This window comes from Primulina tabacum, chromosome 1, assembly GCF_025594145.1.
Source record: "Primulina tabacum isolate GXHZ01 chromosome 1, ASM2559414v2, whole genome shotgun sequence".
Taxonomy (NCBI): Eukaryota; Viridiplantae; Streptophyta; class Magnoliopsida; order Lamiales; family Gesneriaceae; genus Primulina; species Primulina tabacum.
Window position 1 is genome coordinate 7,291,829 of NC_134550.1, and position 23,311 is coordinate 7,315,139.

At 30.7% G+C, this 23,311-nt stretch overlaps 1 protein-coding gene across 1 annotated transcript; it reads right to left on the reverse strand.

Annotated features, from left to right (window-relative positions):
- Positions 1-10,063: 10,063 nt before the first annotated feature.
- LOC142517399 (transcription factor DIVARICATA-like) lies at positions 10,064-11,778 on the reverse strand. Its single transcript, XM_075619917.1, has 2 exons — positions 11,299-11,778; positions 10,064-10,552 (listed from the first exon to the last, which is right to left on the reverse strand). Exons 1-2 carry the CDS (start codon positions 11,496-11,498, stop codon positions 10,207-10,209), a joined length of 546 nt encoding a protein of 181 aa, XP_075476032.1. The 5' UTR covers positions 11,499-11,778; the 3' UTR covers positions 10,064-10,206.
- Between the last annotated feature and the right edge of the window lie 11,533 nt (positions 11,779-23,311).

Below are 23,311 nucleotides of genomic sequence, written 5' to 3' on the forward strand. Positions count from 1 at the left end.
TAATACTTTTAATATAAAAAATTAATATTTTTCATGAGTGACTTAAATAGAATATTCGTATCATAAAATTGACTCATAAAATCATGTCACTGAAGATTTTTTTATGATATATATGTATGACCGGAAATGACGTGTGCCCCCACAGGATTTAGATGGTCCAGATTTAGCCACATTTGTGATTTTAAAAATAATAGTGGACCTCATGTACTTGTGGCTAAATCTGGACCCTGTATCTACACATGGGACACTGTCTCCACGTGTAGGGTGAAATATTCCTGTTATGTGCGGCTAATATTTCTCGAAGGCTGAAGGTTGATGTCGGCAAAACCTTTTTTAGGCATTTCTTGAATCCAGCGTGTAATGGGCCTTGCACGATGTGTGACATTATAAACTTGATTTCAACATAATGTAATTTTTTTAGGATCCGAGACCCGATCCAATACATTAAATAATGAGAGACCCAAAACCCATCCAAACTCTATATTAACGCAATGGTTCAAACATGATATTTAATTCGTTATATATTTTAAAAGTCTTATATTACAATATTATCGTTATTTATATTTTTTGATAATACGAAAAGATGCTCAATCATATGATTAATAATATAAATAAGATAATTCATTATATTTTCATAGATTGTAAAACGAAAAAATTATTGAAAGAGATTTTAGGGCCAATTAAAAAAGTAGGAGTGAGACAGAAAGTATTTAAAAAACAAAGATTCTGACTTTTTTTTAGAAACAAAAAGTTGACTTTTGATTATTACATTAACTGCAATTAAACTCTTTAACTTAATTAATTCTCCTCTTCTTTTTCTTCTCGGTCGACGCATATCTTCCCCCAATTAAAATTTACCCCTTTTTCCCCAAATCGAGATCTGTCGACCGAAAACCAATTTAGTCGACCCAAAATCTAATTTGTGAAAAAATAAGAGTCCACCCAGAAAAATTGGTCAACCAAAATTATGTTGGTTGACCAAGAAGAATTTCTTCTTGGTTTGGTCGACCCATAATTTTGGTTGACCAAAAAGAACCCATAATTATGCCAAGTTTGTTATTATTATTATTATTATTAATTTTTGACTATTTTAATTACCTTATTCTCTTAATTTTTGTTGAATTTTATAGGATATACCTTTGGGTCGACCCAAAAGCAAAGCAACAAGGGTCGACCCAAAAACAACAAAGTCTACTTTGTGTCGACCCAGCTAAATATGTGATTAATATGTTAAAACATGTAATATTATATAACATACTTGTGAAATTGTGATTCACATGTTAAAAACATGTAACATAGTTGTGAAATTGTGATTCATATATTAAAACCTGTAACATAGTTGTGAAATTGTGATTCATATGTTAAAACATATAACATAATTGTGAAATTTGTGAAATTATGATTATATGTTAAAACATATAACATAATTATGAAATTATGATTCATATGTTAAAACATGTAACATAGTTTTGAAATTGTGATTCATATATTAAAACATAATTGTGAAATTGTGATTCATATGTTAACATATAACATAATTGTGAAATTGTGGCTCATATGTCAAAACACATGCAACATAGTTGTGAAATTGTGACTTATATGTCATAACATGTAACATAATCATATAACATTATAGAACATACTTGTGAAATTATGTGATTTATATGTTAAAAACATGCAACATTAATCAAAATTGTATAATTATCCGTCAAAATTAAATAATTATCATTTATATTTGTCAAATCTATGGATTCATGTGTTAGAAAAATGGTCGACCCAAAAGCAACCTTGTTTGACCCGGAAGCAACATGGTCGACCCAGAATCAACGCAGAAATCATCCTGGTCGACCAAAAAACTGACCAGCAACAAAATTCCACCATAAATACTTAAATCGAAATTAAAAAAATAATACAATGTCCAATAATTAAAAGATCAATACAATGTTCAATCAAATACAAAAACAAGCACAGAGTCAACCCAAACTTGATCGATGTTGGGTAGACCAAAATTTTGGGTGGAGTCTACCCAACATTTTGCTTTGATCGACCCAAGCAAAATTTTGCTAGTTGGTCGACCCAAACTTTGGTCGACCCAAGCATCGACCAAAATTTTGCTTAAGTCGACCAAATGTTGGGTAAGCCAACACTTTGGGTAACCAAAATTTGGTCTACCCAAACAAAATTTTGCTTGGCTCGACCAAAACCCAGGTCTACCCAAAATTTGATCGACCTTTTTTCTTCAAGTGAGTCCAAGAAACAGAAGCAATAAATCGAAATAAACGTTTATATCATCAGATTTTTGTCAATCATTTGTCCGATTGAGTTTGCTTAGATTGGACGGATCTGCGTCGAGAATTGCCGGGAAAGGAAATAAGATCGGAAAAGAAATGGAAGGAGGTCGACGGAAGAGAAATCTAGTTTGGAGTCGACTGAATGAGATGGATGAAATTAATATTAAAAGTTTAAGTTAATGATATATTTACAATTAAACAAAGGGACATTTATGTAAATTGACTTGTGGATCCTTTTTTTTAAATAAGTCACAATCAAGTCCTTTTTCCCTAAATTTCCCGAGATTCTAGTGATAACAATAAAAATATATGAATTATATCATTATTATGATATTCAGTCGAACTATAAAGCTCTATACTGCATGAATTCAACTTTATTGATGGCTAATTAAACCAAATTGGGTACTCTATTATTGAGATATCACAAAATTTAATGGAATTTTAAATATGACCCACCAGAAAATCACATATATTTAAGAACATGCTAAATTTTTTACGAGACAGTTTTACAAGTTAATTTTGTGAGACATATATCTAATCCGACCAAACTCATTAAAAAATATTAATTTTTATTGCAATTATGAACCAAATAGACTAGATATAAATCCACGATAACTTCCCACAAAAAACCTCCTATTTAAAATATCAAACTAATATATTATCTTATCCCACACAATATTTGCGCATGGGTTTTTTCAATCCAAGTGCAACAAATTTCAGATCCGTATATCAAGTTAGTCCACCACTATATCATGTTTATATTTTCACGAGATTACGTTTAAATTGATAGATTTTAAATTCATTGATTTCACATATGTTTAAATATATTTTTCGAAACTTAAAGAAGTAAGACCATAAATTTCAAATACATCTCTTAAGTGTTTATATTATATTTCATGTTAGTAAAAATAAATTTCAAGTTCACCTAATAATGATGTCATTTGAATAACATGAATTTTAGATTTGTTATATTATTTCATTGTAAATTAAAGAATAAAACTAATCGAGATACACATCTCCGCATCATATAATATTTAAATCGCTCAGCCTGACGTTAATTTTATCAAGAATCCAGATATATTATAGCAAATAATCCTACAATGGTAGCGTAGGAGTATGTAACACAACCTTTATTTCGCACGAAGAAAACTTAAGAATCAACAGCACCTCTTCAGCTCACAATTTATCAATAAAAGTTAATTAATTTATTCAGAAAAAATGGGATCATATTCACAAGTTGAATTTTGAAGAATTTTCTGTTGGAATTTTGATGCTTAATGAATGAAAATTAAGCAAATAAATCAATGTGTTTGATTGGAAAAATTCGAAACGAAGAACGAAGCTCAATGAACGAATATTAAGTTCGATGGTTCTAAATTAAACTCGAAACAAGTTCATCAAATGTTGAAAGAACTTCATTCGAGTAGTCGGAACATGTAAGGGACAAAAACCGAAGAAAAAAAGAAAAAAAATTTGCGTGAACAGTAGCCGGCGCGCATGCCTGCGCGCATTTGCGCGCCCCTGCCGAGAGCTGAGCGCACTCGGCAGCGCGCGCGAGCGGGTGCCTGCAGATCTTCGTGTCCTTTCGAATTTTCTGATGTTTTTTTTTCATTTTCTTGGCATTGTTTGATGATTGTGGTCAGTTACAATGGCCAAGGGACATCTCTATGAATGAAAGATAATGTCTTTTCACATGAAAAACATTAAATGCTTGATATTTTAAAAATCAAACATACATAACATATCATAAGCATATTGTTCTTCTTCCTTCTTCAACAAGAGAGAGTTCCTTCGTTTCCTTGTTACAGAACTTGAATATTTGAGTGCTCATTATTCAAGAGTTGTAGTTGTATCTTGGGAGAAGATTGCCACAACCTCTAGCACATTGTGAGGGGCAAATTCTTCTTAAGGAGAAGGTGTTCAACACTTGCCTCTACAAGCCATATTCTTTGTTTTCTTCTTGCATTCCTCTCATATTTGAATACCACAAACAACATTTCCTACTGCAATAGATTTGAAAATATCATTTCTTATATTTTTTAAAAAATTGGAAACATATATCATAAATACGTGTTATTAAAACTACCCACCATTAATAAAAAATTTGAGCTACCTCATCATCGCCATCCGATTTCTTCTGGAACCAATTGATATTCAAATCCTGAAACCCACGAAAAATGAGCAGAGTCCCACACAAATCAATCAAAAACTAGAAACAAGAACAAAAACGCATATACACCTGGACAAATAATTTTTTTGATATATGACTTTTCTTTAAAAGAAGTTTTGCAAAATGAATAATTAATGATGAAAATCGAGAAGATTAGATCTCAAATTCGTGAATGTGTGTCCGTACGTACACAACTATTTATAGGCATCCCGAGTTGTTCTATGTGAGCATAAAACGGTAAAGAGAGGTGGTGGGATACAGTAAAAAGGGTGCACTCGTACGAGACGGGAAGAGGTTAAGAAGAAAGAAGAAAGACGAGTATATTTTTGTTGGTGCCGATAAACGTGATGCTCAAACCGTGGACCCTTGACTCGATCATGAGGATTATGATGACTATGGTGATGGTTTAGATGATTTGTTCCAACTAGAAGAATCTGGTACTTTGAGTCCGAAGAGACGACAGGGATGCTAGAAAAAGAGGAGCTTTGGACAATTGAGACGATCTCGCTCCATGAAAATGGGAGTGACAGTGGCTTGGTTCCCATGGTAGCACCTGATGAACCAAACTCGATCTTGTATATTTCCCCATGGTTATATAAATCGACTGATTTATGTTATTTAGTTGGTTATGTTTGCTAAAGATCATAGTTATGGTTGCGATTCTAATGGTTTGCAGACAGGCTGTTTCGAAACGGGAACGAGACCCACCTTGACGAAATTCCGGGGTGTGAATGTTGATACTTTGGGTCGTCGTTACGTAGATAGAAAACGCCATGTTATCGGTGAGACGGTACGGATCGACGAAATGGCACGGAACGGAACATTTAAAAGAAAAAAAATAGGAATGATAAAAAGAAAAAAAAAGAATACCGTAGCTACAATTTGCGACGGAAAGCATATAACAACCGTCGCTAATTAGCGACTGTTCGTTACACCGTTGCTAAATCTAGCGACGGTTTACTAATAACCGTCGCTAAATGTAGCGACGGTATTCATGTGCAAAACCGTCTCTACTTAGCGACGGTTTATACATGAATTCCGTCGCTAATATTTTAGTTAAAATAAAAAAATTAAGAATTTAATAAATCTGTGTTTTGAATTGGTACAATCGTGTAAAAGATAAAAACCGTCGCTAAATAACGTTGTGTTTTATTCCAAGCACACGCTAACCGTTATTATTGACCCTAAAAACCGTTGTCTTTGACCCCCAAAAGACAACGGTTTTATAAAAACCGTTGTCTTTTGCTTAAAAAATGATATACGACAACGGTTTTAACTAAAATCGTCGTCGTATGTGTGTTGTTGATTATGAAATTTCTTGTAGTGCCTTCACACCTGAGTCGAGCTCGACCCAGGTGTGAAGTCGAGCTCGACCCACTCTTTTGGGTCGAGTTGGTCGATATAGATGCAAAATATCTTTTCAAATAATGTCTCCAAGTGAACCTACATTTGCGAGATATCTTTTTAAATAATGTACATTGCATTGCTGTAGAGTAGATTATTATTTGATTTGAAAGCACTGTGTAATGATTAAATTTACAATTTTCTTGATTTGCATATCACACACATATCCATACTCAATTTTGTAGCTGAAATTATGTCGTACTCAGAATTATAAGGTATGAATATATTGTGTTTTCTTTTGAAGTAATACATTATATTTCTTTATCTTTTGTATTTATAATTTCGAAGTTGTTGAAATTTGATAAATATTTGGGCTTTTGGTGTTTTGTTTGAAATTTTTAGTTTTATATAAGTCAATGTAAGTATTCTAAATTCTTGCCTGGTGTTTTCTAGAATTCTGGAGATTATAAAATTATTATTTGCGTTCAAAGACACGAAATTTTATAAGGTGTACAATATCTTCTTTCTCCTACGTAAAATATTTTTCTCCGTCGATATTTTCAGTAGATTATATTAATCAGTTTACTTTTTGCATCTTCGATAACAAATATCATGGACCACTAAGTATTTTGAAGAATGCCTCCAAAACTTGATATTGGTTGGGAGTTTGGTAAACCCATTGGAGATAATCGAAAGACAATACAATGCAAATTTTGTGGAAAAGTTGTAAGCGGAGGAATTAAAAGGTTAAAACAACATATTGCATATGTTTATGGAAATGTTGAGTCATGTAGTACATCTCCAAAGGAGATATTATTGATGCTACGGAAACATTTTCAAGAGATTAAGTTCGAGAGAAATCTAATCAAAAAGAAAAAAAATTGCAGTAAGTACAATTCAACATAGCATACATGAATTCGATAGTGCCAGTGGCAGTGTGGTTGATTATAGATTTGATAATATCAATGAAGAAACTTTAGAAGAATTGGAAAATAGAGCATTGCAAAAAGCAATGAAAGAAAATCGTAAAACAAGAGCATTCGAGGAGGAGATGTGTAACCAGTATGGTTCAGGTAAATTAAATATGTTATCATTTTACTTGATGAACAACCATATTTAATTACAAAAATAAATATTTATTACTCTATATTCTTGAATTTCAAGAAATTTTGGTGGTAGTTCATCACTTGGTGCAAATCCCAATTTTAGAAAAAAGATGCATCGTAGCTTTAGCGTAAAAGAGGGAGCTCAGCTACCATCGAAAGGGTTGATTCTTATATGTTTCCATCAAAACGAAAGAGTATAAAAAATTGGTTTTCTCTTGAAAAGGTCAAAGAAGTTGGGAAGGTTATTTCAAAATTGTTTATATGCAATGCAATTCCATTTCATGCAGCAGACAGTGGTCCATACTATCAAGCAATGATTAATATCATCGCAGATGTTGGACCAGGAGTACAAGGTCCTTCAGGATGTCAAATATGTGGTGTTTTTTTGCAGGAGGAGGTAGAAGATATTACTAAATATTTAAATACATTAAAATCAAAATGGCCGAAATATGGATGCACAATAATGTACGATGGTTGGAGCATACGTAACAAGCATCCTTTCATCAATTTTTTGATATATTGCGACCGCAACATGATATTTCATAGTTCATTAGATTGCACCAACAACAAAAAAGACAGCTGATTTTATATTATCTCTTTTGAATAAAGTTATTGAAGAGATTGGAGAGGAAAATATTCTACATGTGGTTACAGATAGTGAAAGTGCGAATAAGGCTACTAGTAAGAAATTGATGATTGAAAGACCTCACTTGTTTTGGTCACCTTGTGCTGCACACTGCATTGATCTTATGTTTGAAGATATTGGTAATAATGTCAAAGGTAAAAAAGTGCATTGACAAATCAAAGCAAATAACAAGTTTTATATACAACAGCAATAAAATCGTGAACTTAATGAAAATCTACACAAATGATCATGAATTGTTGAGACATGAAATCACCCGTTTTGCTATGGAATTTATTTATTTAGAAAGTCCTGTCCGATATTGCCAAGATTTGAAGAGATTGTGTACTTCAATTGAGTGGCAGGAGTACAACAATACAAGTAAGAGAAGAAAAGATGGTGGAAAAATTGCAGCAATCATTTTGGACACTAGATTTTGGAAGACGACTCGTGACTTATGTGCAACTATGGAACCTCTTGAAAAGTTTTGAAGTTGGTTGATCAAGACAACAAGCCTTCTATATCCTTTACTTATGAAGCAATGTATAAAGCTAAATTTTCTATAAAAGAAAGTGTAAAAGACTGGCCATTGTACTGGGATGTGATTGATAAACATTGGTATAGTCAATTACACCAACACCTACATGCTACAGATAAATTAGATGATATTTATAGGAATTTACATTAAGTATAAAGCTAAATTTTCTATATATATATATTTTAATATTTGTGTGTTTTTAGCATATTTTCTCAATCCAATGCTCCAATATTTTGGCACCTTAGTTTATACCGATGAAGTCAAACGAGGATTAAATGCTGTAGTCAAGAGATTAGAACCTGATTTAAATGCACAAGCTTCAATAATTAGCGAGGTATGATATTTATAAAATTTCCACTACATTTTTCATATCCAGTATACTTTTTTTTTTATCAAAAATGTTTTACAGATTAAACTGTTCACGAAAAAATAGGAGAGTTTGGATCCCCACTTGCGAAAACATCCGTTAAAAAAAAATTTCCAGGTTTGAACCTCTTTATGTTTTTCATAAACATTAAAATAATACCACGTATATCATTTGTTCTTTTATCAGCTGAATGATGGAATGATAATTACGGTGAAGAAGCTCCCCACTTGAGAAAAATTGCAGTTACAGTCCTTAGCGAGACATGTTCATCTTCTGGTTGTGAGAGAAATTGAAGTACATGGTCTCTAATACATACTAAGCTTCGCAACCGTTTGGCGATAGAAAATTGGCATAAATTGTTATATTTTCATTACAATATGCGATTAAGAGTACGTAATTTGATGCATAAAAATGAAGATGATGATTATTATAGTCCTATAGACCTTGATCACATATTCAAAAATGATAATATTTTGAATGAATGGACAAGAGATAATGACTCCCCTGTGTTGCAAGATGATGACTTAGAATGGTTAGATCAAGACCACGAAACATCAAATGCCCAGGATCACAACATGACATTTAGTGGTCAAAGTCCATTGTCTGTTCCAATTTCTCATATCTATGAATCATAACTGACTGGTTGGTCATCTGTATCACTTTGGATTGCAATTTCGGATTTAAAACCGGAAATAAGAAACCATTTCATTCAAATTTTTAGAGACGGTCTCGGTTTCGGATCATGGCTCGAAGGGAAATATGATAGGATCTTCGTGTTGCTGAGAGTAAATTCATACTCTTATGGGTATTTCTCTATTTAAGCCTTTTAGCAAATACCATATTCCCGACTTAGCTTAATTATAACAAATCACTATTTTTAACTCAAAAAAAAAAAGTAAAAATATTCTATTGTTACAAAAATAATCCTACATTTTACTCTTGATTAAAAAATTATATATACATATCAATCTTAAATCTTTCAACAATTTTTACAGGAAAACTTTAGATATGAAAATATATCCGAAAACCAAATTCAAATTTTCTGTCAAAATATCATAATATGTGAACATAATTAAAAAAGCAATAATTTCTATTTGACACTTTTTAAAGAAGTTGCACTCATGCAAAATGTGCCACCAGTGAAGAAATATCACAAACATTACTTTGCCTATTTATAGGGTGGTTTAGTTTAAAGGATATGCTTCATTTTAGTGGAATTTACAATCAGAATAGACAAATTGGATGTGATCCACCATATATATAGGAAACGACCTAATTGATCTATGCATTAATATTTTGACCAGGATCTATGCATTAATATTACAATAAATGTTAAACCACCTAATTGATCTATGCATTAATGTTGTAATAAATGTTATTACAATATTTTCGTAGTTCCACAAGAATTAATTTATAATAAAGTCCTAATAACGAGTTATTTTGAATGTAATTGAAATCTTTTATTTTGATTTATGGGAGATATTTCAAGTAAACTTTCCATGTTTATTTATACTATCATTCCTAATAACATTTCTTCCCAATTTCTCATCACAAGATTACCATAAAATTTCGGAATTTTTTGTGCATCTTTAGCATACACAAGATCAAATATTGCAAATATACACACACAAATTCGTACATACATGCATATATTGTCTTATCACGACAAAATTGTACATAGATATAGCAACTTTTGAGTACCATAATGTTGCAATGCACGATGGACAATATTTCAATATTGTAACATCCTTAACAACATAACGGGCAGCTATATAAGTGGATAAGCAATGTATGAATCGCCGAGAGTCGAGTCCAAAGCCATAAGATCAGCTCCATCGTCGAAAATCGCGGTATTCTGCATCGATCTAAACCCTTTATAAGATTTGGCAGAAGGAGGGATTTTGTAGCTCTCGGACGAGGTACAGTTGGAGAGATCGAGTATCGTCATGTCATGAATGCTCGGCCTACTCTTGTCCTTGACTCTCGAAACCTGCCTCAGGTAGTATTTCTGGGCATGGCTAGCTACCTGAGTCGGCGTCTTGGAAACCACGAAATTTCCCGATATGCTCCGCCAGTCGCCTCTGCCATGCTTTTCAAGTCCTATAAGAAATCGTCTGCAATTCCATCCATGGATCCTTAGATCACTAAACAGTCCATACTATAGAAAAACATTGTTGCTAATTGAAGTGGTTGATTTATCTCTCGTTTTGCAATAATTTTGAGCATTAAGCATAGAGGGCAAACATGTATTTTCACAAACTCATCTAAGCTATGGCTGATATTCGTCATTTTGGCACCACATCTTCCCCAATGTAAAATCCAACAAGACACGAAGCATGATTAAAAACTCCAAAAAACATCAAATCTAAAATATAATTTTTTTTTATAAAAAAATTAAGTTTTAATATTAACTCCATTTATCAAATTATTTCTCAATTTACTTATCCAAGCTACTAATTAGTTATATTCAAGAACACTAGTTTAATTTACCGCCATCCCATGAACTAAAATCTTTTTTCTAATAAGCATCCAAAGCAAGAACACAACATGTATGGAGCCAAGAATTTAGTGCAAAACAGGAAGAAATTATATATATATATATATATATATATATATATATGAAATCATCTAGTGAACTATATATATAAACCATCTCTTGCTTGTTTTGCATCACGAGCAAAAAAAATAATCTCTTGCTTGTTTTGCATCACGAGCAAATCTGAAACTATAAAAGTTACAAAAAAAATAATCTCTTGCTTGTTTTGCATCACGAGCAAATCTGAAACTATAAAAGTTACAAAAAAAATAAAATAATATAATATATATATATATGTATGAAGAAGAGAATTATATGCATGACCTGTGCTCGTCCTCAGTCCAAGGCACCATTTTCCTCCTCTCTTGAACACTAGTCCTCCCCCTCTTCCTACACATGACATGATCAAACCCTCTTCCATCTTCCAACTCCAAAGTAAATGAAGAAGACAGGTAGCCCGGGATCGGAACCAATCCGGCCTCGATATTGCTGACGTCTTCGACCAACTCCCTGTAATGATTCATCACATCGCACACCGATTTTCCCGGGATCACGGACGCAACCTTAAACCATCGGTGCGGGGTCTTTTTCTCGTAGTACTTTGCGAGAGCACGCTCGAATAGCTTGTTCTATTATTTCGTCCATGGCGTGCTCTTCCCTTGGTGGATTAGCCGGCTCGAATCGTCCGGCATATACGGAGTCGGACACAGTATTGTCTCCATGTCTTCATCAAAACCTAGTAACTCGATCATACGCTGTAATAAAGTGATCGGTGATTTCTCTGTTCATATAAAAAGAAAAGTTTACACTGTTTGTCATGCTTCTTTTATGTCCTCAAATTGTAATTTTAGCTAAGTATATTTATTTTTTCGTAGTTTTTATTTTTTCGTTAACCTATCATATTTCAGTTTTAATCTTGTACTTTTTAAATTTTATTTATTTTTCATTAGGAGCAATACTCATTAGGTATTGTATGTGTTGAAGTCATATCGATTTTATTTTAGCTTCATGTAAAAAAAAAACAAAACAAAAATTAACTGAAAAACAGATACTTGACTATGACTAAAATTTGATAACATAGAAATGCAACTCATCAGGAGTCAAATAATTAATATCAAAGATTTGATTTTCTGCTTATAAATTTATTAGATTATGTAGATTTGGTTGATAAGAGAGTTAATATTAATATCGAAATCAATTTTGGCTGTTTTATAAAAACCACCAATAAAATACAATTCCACACTCTTTTCAAGATATACATTGAACCGTTCGAGTTGATGCGGCATCCTTAGCAAAAGATCCTGTGAGACATCTCATAAGTCAATTTTGTGAAACAAATCTTTTATTTGAGTTATCTATGAAAAATATTACTTTTTATTGTAAATATGGACATGAGTGACCCATTTCACATATAAAGATCGGCGATACCGTCTCATAATAGACCAACTCAAATTTGATTTGAGAAACAAATTTCAACTTGTATGAATCTTAACTTGTTTTTATCTAAAATCCATTTTAATTTTATTATAATTGCTTAAATACTATTCTCGTTGTTATATATTGATTATGTTTATCTAATATGCTGATCAAACTATTAAGTTTAAGTTGCTATTTTTAAAATTTGAACTTTACACTTTTAGTCCTTTTGTAATATCGGTTGCCTGCATGGCCGTACCTCCTGTGAGGCGAGAGAGGCCATCGCCGAGGGCCGGGCCCAAAAAAAAATCATAAGTCTCATGTTATTTAGGTATGCACCTAAATAGTATGTGTAATGGACATTTAAAAAAATTTGGACATTGATCTATTGAAAATATGATTAAATATGATGATTGTGTTCGTTGTGGATTTAATCAAATTATGTAGAGCCCAAACAATAAAACTACACGGCTCATTGATTAAATTTTTAAAGATTTTATATGCATAAAATGGTAATGTTTATCCAATATATGCATTATTTTATCTTATGTCAACTCATGTGTTAAACTTTTATACTTTACTTGTCGATTATTTGGTATCTTTTCTTGAATTTACGTAGTTGGACTCATTTCAAAAAAATAAAACACAAAAAATTGTGATACTTATCTATTTTACATATCTTTATTTTCTATTTTCTTGAATAACATATTATATTTATTATTTAAAACAAATCATATATTTTTACAATATTGGTTCATTATATTTATCATTTTGTTATTTTGATAGTTTATATTGATAAATTTCAATTTTGGCAACATATCTTACAATTTTTGTCAATTTCAATCTTTTCTCAATATAATTGTTCATATGATACTGCATTACGTTAGAGCTATGTTGATATTGTGGCGCACGAAGAAAAAAATCGCAAAGAGATAAATATATAACTCGTAAATTATATTTTCCTTATATCTATTTTTTTGGTTATTTTTAATTTGCAAAATGAGCTTTACGATTATTTACCACAACAAGATTTTTTTTTAACATATTGTCTCAGGCCTTGTGAACCATAGGTACGACTCTGGTTGCCTCGTTTCAGTACCTTTGTCTTCTTTGTGTTTTGAGCCCATTTGATTCAATTGGAAATTCAATTTTTTTAAAAAAAAAAAAAAAACTAGTTGAGCTGAGAATGGTTGGGATGACATTATGAAAATCAAACTTTTTTTTGCTTTAGTTGTAATTATCGTTTGTGGAAATAATTTTTTTTTAAGTAGAGATAGTGAAACATACATTTTTTATGTGTTTCATGCGCCTCATGTATTTCTATGTGAGCATCGATGAGATGACACTCACATATTTCATTACATCCAATAGATGAGTGTCACCTCATCGATGTTCACATAAGTATACATAATAAATGTACAACATATCAAAACTGAGTGAAACATGATCTCAGTACCAAATCTCCAATTGTTTCATAAATGATTTTCTTGGTCATCTCCAACTTTATTTATAATAGATATATCTTTCTGTTTTTTTTTCTTTTTTTTTTTAAATAAAAATTAATTTTTGGGACTCAACTGCTAAAAATGGAGCGAGGTGAGAAAGGCCTCTCAGTTTTCCTACATAGATGAAAATTGTCAAGAATCATCAAACACAACTACACTCAAAGTAAATCAACTACGATAAAATCTTGAACTCGAATTATATTTCGTACACTAATGTAGTGTAGACATAGAGTCAGTATGACGTTGACGTATGCAATGTCATACAACATTCTCGATGAAAAAAGACGAAAATGACCAAAAATTGAAAAATATAATACTAAAAACGATAAATTATATAATATAGAAAGTCCAACATCGCCCCAAAAAAACACAATGGACCAGAGGAAAGTAGTTGGCAGAATCTCATGAGCAATACCAACATTACTGCTGCGTTAGTCTGGATAGAATGCCAAGTTGATCTAAACTAACCCGGGAAGAACAAGAACACGTACGATTCGGAGCAGCAATACAATCAGTCCAAACCATGGATTATTGAGTACGAATACATACAACTTTGGGGATCCAATGATTTTGAGAAGAAAATTATGCAACGACTTCTTCGAACATCGATCTTGGTTTAATCATTTTCGAAAGATAGAGATATGTAGATACAAAATAAATTAGCTCGATATGTGAAATCTCACTTGCATGGTATGCCAAGGATGTGACAAATCTCGCCATATCAACGGACGACCAACGGCCAGAAATTAAACGAATAGAAGGCACACAAACCTTAAATCCAGTACTGAAACAAAGGCACTCTTCAACTCCTTATTCAAACATTCTAGTTTACTAAAATTAGCAGATGATTCAAGTGATTGTCAAAATTTGAGTACGTATTTTGTGAAACGATCTTACGAGTCTATATCCGTGAGACATGTCGACTCAATCCATAGATATCATGGAAAATAATATTTTTAACATAAAAAATAATATTTTTTCAAGAGTTGGGTCGATTTAGATATCGGTAAATTAATTTCCAAATATTTGATTGAAATCACTTAAAATAAGCTTTTAAAAACACTAGCTATGTAAATATGAGAAATTGGTTAGGCAGCAATGAAGTGGGCCGACAACCCAGAGAAAAAAGCCCACCTAATTAACCGAGGTTGGTAGATATATCTCACCTGACTAGTTTATTGGGCTTTATGCAGTTTGGGCTTCAAAAATTATGGTTAATGCATGCACTGTCTGGCTTAACTTGCATGTACATAAATTAAATATTTGAGAATCAGAATATTTGTGTATTATCGAATAGTAATTTTATTATTGTATACTTACACTTTTTAATTTTCGAGACCAAACAACAACATAAACGTCACATTTCGATTGATCTCCCAACATATATAATTATTGTACCCAACAATGCATATCTCAATAACTATACACAGTGTAATCTATGTGAATCTAACACATGATCTTGGATCTAATACCAACTATAAGACCAAGTGCATCCACTTTAACAAAATTTATATCTAGTGATAATAGAGAAATTCTAATCTTTTAAACAATATAGAAGTTCGAACTCTACGCTACACACGCTGTCAGTATGAACAATTATTGCAACAAAATTTTTTTATTTGAACTAGTTGAAAAACTTTATAATTCATTACCTATATCTTAAAAAAGAAGAAAATTTAAGTAAAATAGAAATAAAAATCATTAAAGGAAAAAGAGACAAGACAATGCATAGTTTGGGGCTTTTCGAATGAAATTAAAAGAAGTGGGGTCAATTTGGAATCATAAAAAAAGTGGAGCCAAACTAACAAACGACCCTTGAATAATCTATATTAATGAACTCTTTAGATAAATACTTTACATTATCTCTAAAATGATTCTGCACGAGGGGCTGCTTAAAGTTGCATTGTGTAAATAATGATATTTGCCACGTTCTATTTTGATATTAATAGAGATAGTTGACTCTTTTTTAAAAGAAAACTCATAAGTTTTAATTAAATTTTACGCACCTCGTCTCAATTATATCTACTTCCTTTTTCTTTTCTTTTTTTTTTTTTAAGATTTCTACTCACTATGTCCCAATCAAGGTTCTAAAAAACGTGAAGCGCCCCGAAACGCGGATGTTGAGCTCCAAGTTTTCAAGCTTAAGTGAGACTAGCACAAGTTTAAGCGTGAAAAAGCGTTTTTTATTTTTAGTGTAATTGTAATTATTTCAAACCAATAAATAGATAAAATAATACATAAATATGATAAATTTAAGTCTGATACATTAATTCTCATATTTATAAAAGCATAAAAATCTCAAAATTGCAATCTTTATTTGTTTTTGCAACTAGATCACATTAAAAAATGCTAAATATTTGTCAAATCATTATCAGACATGATTTATCATAATTAAAATTAAAAAATAAACATCTAAATATATAAACCTAATTTATTGTTTTAAAATAAAAAGACATACATTCAAAATAAAAATTTTTTAAATAAATAAATGCGATTAATTGTGCTTAAGCACATTTAATTAAACGCTTTAATTACACTTAATTCGGTCAAACTACAGTTTAACCGTTTTTCTCCGAAGCGGAGCGTTTTTGTCGAACTTCAAGCTTAAGCGGGCTTTTTAGAACACTGGTCCCAATTATATCTATTTTCTTTCTTCTTTTTTTGTTAACTTTTTATATATAATACATTTTTTTCTTTTTACTAATATAACCCAATTAACTAAGTTTTGGAAAATGTATAACCAATTTTTTATGAATTAAATAGAGATAATAAAGAAGTTTGCTTGTAAACTTTATTTTTCCAATGATTTTTTAAATTTGTATGAAAAAAATAAACAAATCTATATATTTTGAACGATGGAGTATTATTTAAAAACATAGATTTGTTTATTTTTCTAAAAAAAGTGTCATGGTTCTTAATTTTGGCTGCCCAATTGCTGTGTTTGGAATCAAAGTCATTGACTTAATCATGACAAATAAACTAATCAAGAGATATTGATTCAATTATTCTCAAATATAAAGTATATATAATTTTACTTGTGAGGATAAAAAGTTCAAGTAAGTTGGAAATCAACCTTTAAAATCAAATTCAAAAATGGTTTATTCTTCTATAGTTGTATTCATCATGAGACGGTTGATATTGACTCTTCATATTGGATAAAGAAGCAATTTAAAATTGCAAATTTGCAACAAATTTTGGAGTTTAGGAGTATTTTTTTCTTGTGTATTCAATATATTTTTTTATTTTTCATTTTCGTTCGTCAAATTAATATAATGTTTTACGTATTGCTTATATATACTTTAAAATAAAAAATTTTGCTGATAAAATTTTGCTATTCCTTACATGAGTTCAAAGTTAATTCTATTATCGGAAAGAGGTTGTTTGAACTACAATTCTTAACGAGAGACCGATCGAAATGTATTAGTTGAGTTACTGCATAGTTTAAAATTTTAGAATCGTATTGTTGCCATCAATTATACACTTCAATAAATGGCAAATTCCTGTTCCTACACATAGTTTTCTAGCGTAAAAATTAATTTGGCAATTAGCACTGAGAATCTTATTAGATGCTAAATAAAATTTGAAGGAAATTAGATGAAAATTAAAGTTTTATTTCTATGAAATTTTACCCATCAATTTTTCGATTGACAATATAATAGTAAAAAGAATTAGTACGAGAAATATATAGTCAATGAGATGAATTCGAAGTAGTGCTTTGGATTTTTAATTTGTTGAAATAAGTTATTAAATGGTGTGTGGTAGACATCTTTTCGAATCTCACATAATTTTTTCTAAAGTGCTTCTTCCATTTAAATTTGTACTAATAGTTTTTAAATTTTAATTTTTGGCCAACTACTGATGATATGTTTAATTATATATATTCAAGACATATATGATGACATCAAATGATTCATCATACATACATAGAGATGTGTGTGTATGTGTATTGCTTAATTTAGAAAATATAAAATAATTTTAAGATATTAAAACTTAAAGTTTAATATTCTATCAACAATTAAAGAAATAGATGATTTATAAAATTCATAAAATTAAATTTTGTGTATGAATAATTTCACAAGAAATCTAAAGTTATATCATTTTCTCATTGAGTTCATAAATCATAATTATACAAAATTTCACTTTTAAATCTTGATTGAAACACATATTTGTCTCAACTTTTGACCAATCTTCCAATCATCTAAGTTGAGAAAAAGGAAAAAATGGAATTAAAATTTTCATGTAGTAATGAAATAGGAATCTATGGCGACTTTAGGCCCTTAATTTATAGATGAAGCCGGAAAGAATCATTTCGACTTTATCATATATTAAATTTTTTTATGTTTCAATAGAAAATTAATTTTTCATGGCTTGAAATTTTGACTTTCTTAAACAAAATTCGATTTTCCGTTTTCTATAAAGTTTTAATCTTTCATATTGATGTGAATATCACGTGTGTAGTGTCACATCAAAAATCTCGAAACGACTAAATTACTAGAAAATAAAACGATATAGTACTGATTAACTCTATAGAGAACAAAAAATCTAATAAAACATACAACATACGAATATAGAAACAAAAATTACAATTTTCCCATAATTTAGACTTTTACTCTTGCTAGTTGACAACAGGAACATAGAGCATTCTTCCCTGGAAGGCAATAGATGTTATTGGGGATCAGCATGTGCAGACCCGTCGTCTTTCACAAATTTTTAAAATTGACATTTCTAAAATTATTTTGAAAAAAATTAATTTTAATTTATCACATAGATTTTTATATTGTATAATTTAAATGGTGTTAAGATTGGTCTGAGATTACTTAATATGTGATTCATGGTTGGGTTAACAAGTGATGAAAATAATCTTGATCTAAACCGGTGAGTCAATTAACGTTAATTTATGTGAAAGTGTGGAAATAACTCAAGCTGATGTTTACACAAACTTTAAATCACCAAGATCATTATGTAGTTCTAGAGGAGTTGTACATCTTTAATTTTATGGAATGAAAAAGCGTTTTGGTCCTTTTTGATTCAGCACATATCTCGCATTTATGTGCTAAATAAATGTTGTATTTAAGAAACAATTATAAATTCATCAAACGTCGTAGAGTATTAAAATTTACGTGTCCTATTAAAATTTACACGAGTAAACAGAATTACTACTTTTATTGCCATTAACATTATGACAAACTCTTGTTACGTTTATCTTGAAAAGTTTCTCATCGAGATACCCTTTCTCAATAAAATTACCATGTTGGTCAGTACAAACTTATTAGACTCAAATACTAGTCTAAACCCATGCTTGACCAACAACGAACCTGACTCGAGTTTTTTCTTATGTCTGGAACATGAAGTACATCATTAAGGGTCACTTCTATCCCTGACATCATCTTCAAGACCACATTTTCAAGTCCAACTATATCAAATGTAGCAGAATTCCCCGTGTAAAGTTTCTTTTAGAACTTGGAGTATATGTAGAGAAACATCTCTTTATCGGAGCATATGTATCGAGTTGTACCTGTATCCACCCACTATTCGTTTGGGTTATCCACCATGTTTGTCTAAACAATGGCCGCATATAAATTAAATTAAAAAAAATCAGAACCATGTTTGTATTTTTCAGAATTCGCTGACATCATCTTTAAGACCACATTTTCTAGACGCTGATATCACACTCTCAATTGAGAATCCTAGCATACTCGGTCTGTAGAGACGAAAAGCCTTAACTTATCCAAAACCGATCTGTCATACGACAAACATGAAGATAAACTCTAACTTCTACAACTTTTATTCTTCATCTTCTGAGTTGAAATGATCCGAAGGTTGAGTACGGATGCAGCGATGAATTGTTGCACAATGATCCTTGGCGTCATGACGTAGATGTTGAAGTCATGATATATTATGCTCGAATTTATTCCTCAAAAGAGCTGATATGACTGTAAGGCGTGATCATTATTTTGGATGAACCTATGCTTGACAGATTGAATATCCATTGTGATTTGAAAACATTCTCGGTCACTCTCTGGTTGAGGTCTTGACGTTTCTCCTCTGTATAACAGCTTACGTCCAAATTGATGTTTGAAAAATCTTATTGTACTTTGTTTTTTGCTGCAGCCGCATTAATTACTTTTGGCCCAATGAATATATGATTAACATTTTTTCATCGGATGGATTTAGGGTTTGGAACCAATGTATGCCTAAGACTGACATCGTATTTATCAGTTTTTTTGTTTTCGTCAAAACTTAATATCCTATCAAACGAATACTCACTTGTTTATCGATATTTTTGGGTTTGTTCTTATAGGAATTGAGCAGATTATCTTATGCGAGAGAGGGTGTCCTGTGTTTTGTAAATCCTTTAATCAAATGGATTCCACGTCACATCGCGCGAGTAGCACAGACAATAATGAAATGAAAGGATCACCCCGTATTACTATGATAATAATTTGCGTAAGACGGTCTCACGAGTCGTATTTTGTGAGACGGATCTCTAATTTGGGTAATCCATGAAAAAATATTACTTTTTATTGTAAATATCGGTAGGATTGACCCGTCTCATAGATAAATATTCGTGAGATCGTCTGCTCAATTACTATGGGCTTAAACTACATAATACGAGGAGTTCACCATTTAGATCTAGTTTTGTCCTATAGCACGAGAGGAATTGGTAAAGCCAAAGAGAGGAACCACTAGTATCAATTTAATTAATCTGCTTAATTTTTTTGTTAATTAATTTAAAATATTATCTTATTCACCAGTTTGTTCAAATTTGTCATGATCCCGCAATAAAAAAATAGTATTAATCACATTATCAACAATTGGTGGGCAATTTCTTTTCATAATGAAAGCAGCCGCAATAATATAATTAATATTAAGGACACAAGTGGTTATGATGCTACTGAATTAAATTAATTAATTAATTACATTTTATTCTATTAATTAATTAATTACATTTTATTCTAACCACCATATCAATAACTATAAGGATTTACCCTAAGCTATTTGTTTTTACACCTTTAGTTTCTTCTTTTCTAGTCGAGAAAGAATTATTTACAATTGAGTCTCGAATTCGAAAACTTATTCGATGTGATGGACTTTATATGTGTGAATAAGATAATAATACTCTTAAGCTAACCGGTATTATCATGCAAATTGGTTTAGTTAATTTTATCATGACATGATTGATATATAATTAAGGGAAAATTAGTAAATTTGGTCATTATGTTTTTTTTTTTTTAATTTTTTGTTATCTACATCGTTAATTATCATTCGTCCGTTATATTTGCTTCTTTTGCAATTTAATCTTTTTTTTTTTTTTGCATTATTCCAAGATGACACTGATTTGACATTGCCATGATATTGATACATCAAATACCATATAAAAAATTCCAAGAAAATATATTAAAATTACAAATAAAAATATCAAAATTGTCAAAAATGAAATATATTCACATATAAAAAATCAAAATCACATTGATATAACACGTGAAAAGAAACTTGTAGGTCCGAGTGTTTATCTTTTTACCAAAAGCTATAACTGGTGGTAATAGTGCAACTCAAAGCAGGGACAATTATTGCATCCAACAATCTCCCTCCCAATAATTGCACTCCTTACAATCAATGAGAATCGAACCCGTGACTTTTGCTCTGATACCAATTATAAGACCGAGTGCTTATCGGTTTACCAAAAGCTATAGCCGGCGGTAATGGTGCAACTAATATCTTTTAAACCGCACAGCAGATCAAGTATCACGGTTCGATCGCTCCACCAAGCAGGGACAATTATTGCCCCCAACAAAACTTTTCCCGTATAACGAATAGTGTCTATCAAATATATCTCGATGAGTAGAAAATACAATCGTATGCTAGTACCGATTTCTAAAATAATAAAGTATATATAATATTAAAATACATATTAAAAAATAATGTATTAATGTTTAATTCACAACCTTCAACTCATGATTTTCATTTTTCTAAATGAGTTGGTTCCCCCTCATTATTTACTCATCTCACTTCCTTAATTTGCTTATTTTATTTTTTCCCTTTTATTTTATTCTTTATTGTTTACTCTTCTCCTCCTATACATTCTTATTCCTACAAATTTGAATATTCTCTCGGTCCTTTTTTATTAGTTAATACTTACGTAGAGGTCTTAATTTTTGGATGATATATTAAAAATTTTAGACTTTATATAAAAAAATTTAAAAACTACAAACATATATATTTAATAAAATAATATATTCTAACTTCTTCACTGCTATAATCATCCACATAAAAAAGAACTTCATCATCTCTTTCAATTTTTATTTTTTAAATTTTAAACATCTCCTTTTGTGAGTTTGTGTTCAAAATGAGAAACTAAAACTATATATTAAATTTACAAAAAAATTGAGAGAAATAATGAACTATAGTCTGATACTATAATTGAAATTTGACGAATATTTTTATTTCTTGCGTGAGTATACATATCTCTCATGTCGATCAACGAGTCATTTTTCGTGTGTTTAATATTTGTAACATACATTCGTAACTTTTTTGTGCTAAACGTAATAGTTTTAAAATAGAATATAAAATGGCTAAAAATTGAAAGAAACAGTCTAGTTTTATTTTTTTGTGGATGATTTAGCATTTATAAAGAGTTGGGACACATTTTTTTATAAAATTTAAATTCTTCGTAATTTTATCATATAAAATTTCATGTTTTAACTTCATCGTCTAAAATTGAGTTCATGTATGTAAATAAATATTACTGACTAAAGAACAAAGAGAACATTCAATTGTATAAGAATAGAGTAAATAACAAATAATAATAAAAAATAAGAAAGAAATAGAAAATAAGAAGAAAAAAAGTAAAAAAAAAAAAAGAGGAAAGAAGAAAAGGACGGACGAAAGAAAATGAGGAGTAGAAAATAAAAAGAAAAAAAGAAAAGAACAATAAAAAAAAATAACATGACACGTGTCAATAGATTTGGTAAAGTTTCGGGAACAGCATAGACTCCCACGCCCGGTTAATGAGATCCAATCTATGTGGACACTACCCTCACTTCATTTCAACGGGTAAGATCTTGTCACACATACAATTTCAAAAAAAAAAAGTGAGTCCTATATATGCATGGGCAAATTTTGGTCATCCATCTAATCATGAGGACAATGCCCACATGGATATGATGAAATAAACCCCACGCCCGTACAGAGATTGCATGCACAAGCCAAAATCTTAGATCTGAGGTCCAAGTAAGATCTTAGATTTGTGTCAAAATATGACACTTGTCAAAATCCTAATAAATGTTTGTGAAATCTTGTCTCACATAATAAAAATTAAAGATTTAAAAAATAAGCTTATAATGGATTACAATTGACTTTTATAACAACTTGAGTTAATCATTTTCGTAAAACGATAACAAATACGAAGTAATTGT

What these genes read in the sequence shown, in the direction of transcription:
- LOC142517399 (XM_075619917.1), bottom strand. Translation starts at nt 11,498, where the DNA reads ATGAATCATTACAGGGAGTTGGTCGAAGACGTCAGCAATATCGAGGCC. An exon ending in TGGACTGAGGACGAGCACAG is followed by an intron (nt 10,553 to 11,298) that starts GTCATGCATATA and finishes ATGGAATTGCAG; the next exon opens with ACGATTTCTTATAGGACTTG.